Genomic DNA, 10103 nt, shown 5'->3' on the forward strand with positions numbered 1-10103 from the left:
TCAGTTCTCTGGTGCCCCGACGACCCGCAAATGGTGGTGCCTCGTCGCGATCTACTCAGTTTAGTCACCGGCGGTGAATCTTCGTCTATTGTCGCTATATTTCTTTCAGGCCTACCGGTAGGGTGCCGTGTTTAGTTTGTCGATTGTGGGAGGAGCTGCTTTGCTGGCGACCTGAAGACCTACTCCAACAGAGTTTCACGGCGTCATGATCTGCCTCTCCACTCTCTTGAACGCGTTACACATGTTGGCGTCGCTTATCGCTTTGTAGACGACATTATCCGAGTTAATGTCAGACTCTCCCGTTTCAATTATCTCCTGTATCCCGCAATCACTTCGAACCTCGGACAATCGAAGACCACATGCTTCGGTGTCTCCTCGATATTTTCACACTTCCGGCACAACGGTAACGTTGCCTGTCCCGAACTGATGAAGATATCTCCTGATGAAACCGTGGCTCGACAAGCGCTGTGTCAGGTGGAAGTTGATCTCTATGTGATTTCTATTGAACCACATCAACAGGTTTAGGATGAGCCGGTAGCCGAATTGTCCCATTCCTGCAGCCACCTTACCACCAAATCGATTCTCACGTTTCTGGCATTTCTTCAATTGTAGCACTCGATATCCTCCGCCAAAGTGATGCAGTTGGGGATCATCCCGGCGATAACGCATACTGTCTCCGACTGTATTGTTCTGTATGGTCTCGCGACTCATGAGACCATCAGCCAGAACGTCCTGGACAGCTTTTCGCGGTTGCGCTTGGTTTTCAGAGCTACGTCCCCGCCCTGAAACCCATATCACAGTATCGATGACGCTAGCTAACAGGCGCCTCGTGCTGCTTTTCGGACCGCCGACGTTTGGCATTATTCTCACTATCCCGTTCATTGCCTTCGCCGACTTTTCGCAGCCGTTGTCGACAAGGTTGTTGAAGCGCAACCGGATGTCGATTAATTTAATTCTGAGTGTGTCCAGCAGGCATAGGTCTGTACGAGGCGGAATCACTCGATGACTTCCCTGGCTTTAGCAGCATCGCCAGCTTCTGTACCTTCCACAATTCGTAGAAGTTGCTATCATCTAAACACTTCAGCAGAACCATCCTGAACATATCCGGATATACGAGGATCACAGCTTTAAGGGCCTTGGTTGATATTCCACGCGGACCGGGTGCTGGACGCCGTCTACTGTATCGCTCCAATTTTCGCAGCATTGTGGCGTCACAAGCTGTCACAATCTTTCTTATTAGATCAACTTTCTCGGTCTCGCTGTCCGCCCGAAGTGCCTCAACGAAGAGATCTTCCACTTTCACTCGCCGGTCGTCCTCCGCGCTGCAGCAGAGTTGTTTAGCCGGATGTGGTAAAGAATCGCCTCACACACTTTCCAGCCTATGTTCGCGGCAGTAAAGGATTACAGAATGTGACGTCGATGACAGACTCCCTCCAGTCTCTCCGAAACCTTCATTGCACAATCGTACGTCTAACTTCACAAGAGCTTCCTGCAGGATACATTCTCTTGTGTTGGTTACTCTACTGCCCAATTCACAACCCAAACACTGAAGTCATCACCAATGACTACCGACTTTCGGCCAATCAACTGCTCGGTTACCTATTCCAACATTAGGCTGAAATACTACACGATCCACCTTGCAGGTGCGTAACAGCTGCACACGAAGACGCCGGTGATTTTAGCGATCACGAAGTCTCTTGCTCACGAGTTTGCTGAAGTTGACTTGGACCCTCGCTAGATCCATGAAATGACTCGACATTTCATCCATTTAATTCCCGACATTCCTCGTGTTTTCCGTCATTCTCTCTGTCTATTACGCTATATAGATCCTCTGCGTACTTGAGCCATTTAGCCACGAACTCCAATCGGATATTACCCACCGGTAAGTTACCGCAAGGCATTGCTGAGAGCCGTTTAGCTCCCGTATTCGTGAGTTATTTAGCTTTTGTCTCAGTGATCCATTTCGCTCCTGATACCATGAACCATTTAGCTCCGGTTTTCCTGATCCATTTAGTTCCCAGCTTTGTCTCGATCTACTCGGATGGTCCTCGGCGTTAAACTCACCTTAATCCGACTGGGAGTTCTTCGGCAGCGGAATTTCTCCCAAAACTGATACCCGTTTCCTTGAGCTATTTAGCTTCCAGGCGGTGAAATTAGCCTACTCCGACTGAAAGTTTCCCGGTGGTGGAGTTTCTCTCGGCACCGATGTCCGTTTCTTCAACCAATTATCTCCAAGTTTTGTCACGATACAAGTGAGCCATTTAACACTCCACTTCGTCGCGATCTACTCGATGTAGTTTTCGGCGGTAGACGTAGCCCCCACAACGAGGTAGGTGCCGTGGTCTGTGGCCAATTTTCACAACATTCAATTAACTAGAGGTTACTAAGTAGGGAAAGTTATGAAACGTTGGTGTTATAACTATACATGAACTATACAGATCGGAAAACTATAAGTGGCAGGGCCATTAGAAACAGGCTTAAAATCATACGGACTAATCTTTTGTCTTCTGTTGGCAGGAGTCGAGCTTAGGCGAAGTTACTAGGAATCGCTCAAGCCTACCAACATGTCTCACGGCAAAGACAGACTTGTCCCTCTTTACCATGAGAACCGGTTCGAAAAATGCATGTGCCTTTCTGATGAAAGTCACATTGATAAAGCTTCCCCGAGAGAACATCAATGAAACTAATTCGAATGTTCTTTTTATGTTAAAGGACAGAGATGATATTAACTTTTTTAACTTTTTTGCAAAAGCGGCTTGGTTTTCTGATGAAAGTTGCACCACACATTCGTTCGTTCCCTTTCCCCTTCGGCAACAAAACTGCAAATCGCCTTATCCCGATTATCGAGACGCCGTAGAACCATTTTCTCCGATAATTTTCTGATGCCTTATTAGAACAGTAGTTGGCTGTGTTACCACGCTGTTTCGCGATTAAGACAGTTTATCATATGAGACGCAAAAAAGGTTCGGAAGACAAATTATATCTATGAACCTGTAGCTAGGTAATGCAAACCCGGCATAAGTCGCTGTAACTGATGGACGGTAAACCTCTGCGCCGAGTGATACTGATTACGCTTGCTTGAAATCCAGTACTTCATTGAGAATGCTATCCTCGGAACGACCAACACCATACTTCAGTTTACGCATCAACAGTGAGATTGGACTAGGTGATGACGCCGTTGATTTCAACGCCACGAGATGGAATTTATATACGATACTCATGCGACTCACGCGGAAAACGCTTCCAGAAGGCTATCTCTTTAGCTTGCCCAAGGTTATCGGTGGTAAAGCGAAGCTTGTCTTTGTTGACTTTCACGATCTCTTTCAATGCAAAGAATCGCAAAGCAAAATCATTTGAAATATGTCTAACATTTAGCAGCTTTACCTTTCACATTAAGAAAACCATCCATGTTTCAGAAGGCTCTTGAGAATAATATTTCACTCTTGGAGACTTTGAGGAAATGGGATCAGTGAAATTTGGCAATTGATTATTTGTCATTGAGGTAGAATGTTTAGGGCAGCGGTTCTCAACATGTTTGGCACCACGAACCCCTTCGGAATCAGCCAAATGATCCGGCCCGATAGGTTTTCTATGTTATCATTAAATTGTTTCCAGCCAGTTATGATAAAAATGTAAATTGTAGTTTTCATGCGGAAAATATATCATTCTTTGCGGACCTCCAGTAGTTATTTTGCAGCCCCTAGGAATCCGCGGACCCCAGGTTGAGAATCGCTGATTTAGGAGTAATTAAATGTGGGGTTACGTTGTTCAGATGTAAAGGCAGATAGAAAAATACTCTAAATAATGTTTCTAAATCTAAGAATAAAATCACGAGTGGACCTTTGGTTTATTATATCAGTTGTTGGGGAGGCGTTTCGAGTTCCTCTCAACAGAATCTGACACTAATTTAATGACAGGACTAAGCTAGCGCCAGATTGACGCTAGTACCAAAAAATGAAAACACAATCTGTGTTTCTGAGTAAATGAGAATTAATGAAATGAAATCTAGCCAATGCAATCTCATTTTCATCGGCTTAAGTCAGGACTCCTTTTCTTGCGGAACATCACGCAGGACAAGGGTTTTTTTCAGAAACACAAATTGGGTTTTCATTTTTTGGAGCTAGCGTCAATCCGACGCTAGTTTAGTTCTTTCACTAAGTGTCGGATTCTGAATAGAGTATTCGTATATCACAAAACAATAGCGAAGCTATCAGCTAATAAAAGTATACAGTAATGTTTCGATTATATCACGGTTGCTCTGTATTTTAGCGTGATATATTTGAAGCGTGATATATTCAAAACAAAACAAAAGATTACATTCAAACATTAATCCATGTATTTCTATAAACAAAAAGTAATAAAAAGTTAAAGTTAGTCAAAAATAATAAATCATAGTGGGGTAATGAGCCTATTTTTGACATGTTTCTATTATCATACTACCCATTTGAAGCCATCTTGTAGAACGCATTGGATCAAATGGTATGGCATCAGCGGATAATTTTTCTCCACACAGCTTCACTTCGCTGATGTTGTCCTTCCAAAAGAAAAGTATCCACATCCCTTCAAGAGAAAATGCATATCTCGGAATACCCACCATATCAATACTATTTTGTTTTGCTCATTATTTTGTTAGATTTTCCTGCAGATAACTAACAATTAAGCGAATGAAAAATAAGTCGTTTTTTTACCCACTACACCAGACACCCTCTTTAGAGCATGTTCAGGAGTGTTTCAGTTCTAGATTCATAATTTTGACAGTTCTATAATATAAAACTGAAAATTTTAACCCTATAACTTGCTCTCCCCAGCAGCAGTTTTAGCAGATGTTCTATTTAATTTACAATTCATGTCTCGCCATGCCTTCAGCGTTACTACATTCAATTTTATTTTCCCCAGCCTATCGGGTCTAAGTGTCTGTGCTGAAAACTTTGCAGTACTAAACGTGTTTTAAAATCAGCAACAAATAGAACGGCGTCGTATAACACTTTTAAATTTTAAAAGAAATTATAAAACAAAACGCTCTGCTGGGGATGTGAATGTTTCAGTTCCAGTTCTACTTTGAAACTCCTATACAAAATAAAACGCTCCTGAACATGCCCTAGGACACGGCAATTAAGTTACGAAGAATTTAAAACAAAAATTGGAATCAGCCGAAAGATATTTCGGCCATCCTAGTCATTGCAACAACGCTTAACGTTTCGTGCCACGCCCTCGGTCCAAGATGAACAGCGATATAACATTGCTTCTGCTGCTTGGACATCCAAAAAAATTTCAGATGCATTCTTAAGAATCTATTCTTTAAGGTAAAAGAATAAAAAATAACTAAACTTTTGACCGACCTCATCATGTATAAACCCTTAACGAAATAGTCCGAAACCCAATAATAGGCTCATTACCCTACATGTAAATTAGCAAATCAATTGTAAAAATATCTTAAAAGTGGCAGGACACAATATGTAGCTTAATTGGATCACAACGTAGTGTGCCTTGTCTGTTTTTCAAAAAGCGTGATATAATCGAGACAAAACCGTGATATAATCGAGGGTGATATAAACGAGTATTGATATAAACGCATAGTGATATAATCGAAACATTACTGTATTCACGATTTTGGGAACATTTTATCTGTTTGACCAACTGAACGTTTCATCCGAAGCAAGACAAAAACAAGATTTTATTTCCGATTCCTCACCAGCAACTCAGAGCTTCTGTGTATGATTTCCCAGCCATCACTCGATGTCAGTCTGTTGTTTGGACAATACAAGACGTTTATTTTTTCAGATACTGATGAGCACGCAATATCCAACTCTATTTATGTTAGGTATAGTACATGGTGCACAAATTTGGTTTAATACAAATTTTCCCTTTAGGGAAAACCAACCTTTGCACTCAAGGCTGTTGTTTTAACAAACAAAAAATACCATTTTTTTCAAAGCAGAACACAATTTATTATCATTAAGTTAATTTGTTTCGCTCGGGAATGTGCCTCAAAAATATTCACATGCAAAATGAAGTTTACACTCCCCGTATCATCTTTCACATCGTTCCTATCGAGCCACACTGGCACACAGAACATACTGAGCGCCTGTAAAATAAACGTGCCTTAGAGGGGTCCATTCCATTGCAGATGACATGTCATCACTTTCAATCATAGTTTGCACAATTCTCTCCCAAAACGATATGTAAAAAAAAATGTTACGGAGCAATAAAAAAATAAGAAATTCAAATTCCGAACCACCCTTATACTTCAACTTTCGGATGACGCAGTTCTGGTTTACCCTTACAAAAACCAAACGCTCCAGTGACGGGGTTCGGTGCCTCTATTGGCCAAGAGCAGCAACGGTTGGCCATGAGTCTACTTGTCCGGACCATGAGTAATGAAATGGGAATTTAATTGATGCTGTCACGACCAGACGAGTCCTTCTCGGTGTGGATCTAGATTTTAAATTAATAATAATTTGTCCGCCAGAACACGTGGCAACGAAAAATTTAATCGAATTTGGGTCAAGGCCGTACCCGAGCCTACAACAGGAGGATCATCATGGAGAATAATTTATTTAGTGGCTAATGTTGAAATTAGCCCCGATCGCTTTTCCTGAACAATCGCTTTAATCTTCTTCAACCCAAATTGTTCTGGTGTTCGAGAAGAATGTTGAACAAAAATGTGTTTTAGAGGCTTTCAAAAAGTATAAAAAGTGCTTCCACTGTATTTGTTGGAAGTGTAGGCTATTGCGTCCAGAATGCTTTTTGTTCACACATGCAACATGTTAAGGCAAGTCTAGAACTCGAAGGAGTATTGTAGATGATTGAATTTTAGAATCACAGTTTAAATCACTACTAGGTCTCGTATCTGTTCTCAGTAAAACCACTGAACGCTTTCTTGCTTGAAGCATGCAAACACTAACGTTATTGGATTTTCCCGTCTAATACCATTCCGAAATTCATAATTTCCCTTCTGCTATCTTCCAAATGGCTGGAGGTAGACGATTGAAGCATTAGCCACAAACATGCAATCCTATGTGGCTCGTTCTATGGAAAAGGTGATGTTCGGGCCGTGTAGCAAGTTGACAGTACAGATAAGCTTCGATGAGTTGGTGGAGGAAGATAGATAATCTGTTCGCACGAAGTGATACAAATGTTCGTGACCGTCAAACTCAGTAGTAGCAGCTTTTCCCAAATCCCCCTCAAATGCCGGCATCGAGTGAAAATGCTATCCCAGGCTGGAAGTGTACGTGATTGCCTGGGGGCTCTGATCTTACCGGATAGTTGGTTGGATAATGCCAACCGTGCTCTGTTTGTGGAGCTTAGGACGCCGCACAAAAGCGTCGGTCTTGGAGCGAGCTAGCGGGCAAATCACAAATGCCACGGAAAGCATTCATCGGGACTGATTCGGAAAAGCGATCTAACGGGTATATTGTTCAATATAAGAGTCAGTAGTTCATGATCAAACACAGTTGGTTAGGGTTGCTATATACAACACGAACATTAAAAAACCGGCTTAATCCACCTAACAATTAGATGAGGAGTTTCTTACACATATCACTGTTGGATTATTCATTAGTTGGCAGAACTAATTCGAAATAGGCACCCAACTAGAGTTGGAATGAGAGGAATTCCACGAAGATCCATCCGAAAACCTTTAAAATCGTGACCGACCGTCTTAGATTCCGATGAAACTTTACACGTTTCACCAGCATGGAAGACTAAACATTTTCCAAAGTCAATATTTTAACTCAAGAGCAATTTTTTAAAACGGACTGAATGTTTCTACATGTAGCATTTTCGAAAAATAATTGTTCGATTACCGTATTTTATACTACAAAAACTATCTGAGAATGGGTTACAGGGAATGAATACTTCTGTACGAAAAAATATGCACTGAAAAAAATGTTGTGTCATTTTGCATATAAACAAAAATTTATGTTAGAAATTTAAAAATGATAAAGAACTCATTTTTTTTTTTAAATTTTGTCAACAAAAACCTAAATAAAAAAGAAACTTTGAATGTGATTGCATGATGGAGAACTTATCGATAACAAAGTTTCTCTAACGATAACTTCACACATGTTTTTAAATTTCATACTAATCGACATACAAATCTGTAATTTTATTACAGAATATGATTCTACGTAACATTTCAAATCCAAATGCATTTGACAATCTTCCAAAATGCGAGAATTGTCGAGATATTTGAAATTTTGCTCCAATAAAAATAATTAATTCATGTAATTATGCCCTTTTAAAAAGTTATTCGTAATTCTCCATCATAAAATGTCAACAATCTAATGTTTATCGTTTTCAAGACGTAAAAGAAAATTTTTCAGTATGTATGTATCATGGAGAAGCTTTCAATAAAACAGTTTTACTAACAACTTTTGACAAATTTTTATAATTCATATTATTTGTACTCAAAAATGCAATGTTTCTTTTTGAATATGATGCTAAACCCTTTTTCAAACGAAAGTGCTCATAACAAAATTTTTCTGAAATGTAGTGGCTCTCGAGATATTTTTAATTTTGTTTTAACAACTCAATTATTACGACCTTTCCATAAGTTATTCGCGTTTATCGTTGTGGATGGCAAAGCGTATAATTTATGAAAAGGTCGCAATAAAACAAACTATTTTTTTCATTAAAACAAAATTTAAAATATCTAATGAACTACTATATTTCAGAAATTTTTAGTTTTGATCATTTTGATTTGAAATGGGGTTAGAAATCATATTCAAAAAGAAAATTGCCTTTTGGACCTCAAATAGTATCAATTATGAAAATATCTCAAAAGTTGTTGTTAGGAAAACTTTTTTATTCAAAACTTCCCCATGATCCAAACACACTGAAAAACTTTCTTTTACGTTTGTAAAACGCCAAATTTATGATGGTGTAACGCGAATAACTTTTAAAAGGGCTTAATTACATGAACTATTTTTTTTTGGGCAAAATTCCAAAGATCTCGACAATGTCCATTTTGGATGGTTTTTGTTAAATGCATTTTGATTTAAATTGATACTTAAAATTATATTCTGTAATAAAACTACGGTTTTGTATGTTAATTAGCATGAAATTTGAAAACATGTATAAAGTTTTTGTTAGAAATTTTTTTTTGCCGATAAGTTCTCCATCATGAAATCACATACAAAATGTTTCTTTTCTATTTTGGTTTACGTTGACAAAATATAAAAAAAAATAGAAAAATGGGTTTTTTGGCAATTCAAATTTTTAACATAAATTTTTGTTTTGTGAAAAATGACAAACATTTTTTGTATATTTAGTATGTATATTTTCCTTCGAACAGAAGTATGCGTCCCTGTAACACGTTCTCAGATAGTTTTGCTTTTTAAAATACAGTAATCGAGCAAGAAAAAATTGAAATTAATGCACGTCTACGCCCTTTTGAAAAATTACTTTTACATCAAAATGTTGCAAATGACAGAAAAATTCTTGGAGATTTATAAACTGAACACAACTGCAAAGTTTCGTTCTAATCGACGATGGTCATATTTTGCGGTTGTCCTGTTTCTCATGGAATCCCGCATGAACACTGTTTCGAATCGCATAAAACCACGAAAAAACTGAATAAATTAGAAAAAGTCAAAAACACAAATGAAATTAAAAAATAATAAAGAATGAATTATATGAATCTAATCAATAAAATTTAAAAAATAAAATTATATCAGCTCATTAAATGAAAAGTTACTCAATATTTAAAATAGTTCCATAAAAATTAGAGTAAATTAAATTGATTCAAACTAACATATTGAATGACATAAGCAAAAGGAGTGACTGAACATGGAATGAATCAAATAAATCGAATAAATGAAAGGAATCCAGTGAATACAATGAATGAAATGAATAAAATAAAAAAATGAATAAAGTGAATAAATACATAAAACAAACGTATCAAGTAAAAATACGAACAGAATTGAGAAAATGAATAAAGAGAAGGTGAAAATGAACAGAACAAATGTCATACGTCTTGCATGAACTGGCTTGTTATGAGTGACGTCTCGGAACTGGCTTGTCATGGGTGATGTCTCGGAAGTCAAGCACAGAAATTCGAGTTTTGTTGATAGGAAAAACGGAATCCGTGACAGTCTTTTGGT

The 10103-nt window shown here is 38.5% G+C and overlaps 1 protein-coding gene across 1 annotated transcript; it reads right to left on the reverse strand.

The window, feature by feature from the left end:
- Window positions 1-384: 384 nt before the first annotated feature.
- Window positions 385-861, reverse strand: LOC131694997 (uncharacterized). Its single transcript, XM_058983534.1, has one exon. It carries the CDS (start codon window positions 859-861, stop codon window positions 385-387), a length of 477 nt encoding a protein of 158 aa, XP_058839517.1.
- Between the last annotated feature and the right edge of the window lie 9242 nt (window positions 862-10103).

This window comes from Topomyia yanbarensis, unplaced genomic scaffold (assembly GCF_030247195.1).
Source record: "Topomyia yanbarensis strain Yona2022 unplaced genomic scaffold, ASM3024719v1 HiC_scaffold_227, whole genome shotgun sequence".
In the NCBI taxonomy this organism is placed as follows: domain Eukaryota; kingdom Metazoa; phylum Arthropoda; class Insecta; order Diptera; family Culicidae; genus Topomyia; species Topomyia yanbarensis.

Coding starts and splice junctions, on each gene's coding strand:
- LOC131694997 (XM_058983534.1), bottom strand. CDS start 861: ATGCCAAACGTCGGCGGTCCGAAAAGCAGCACGAGGCGCCTGTTAGCT.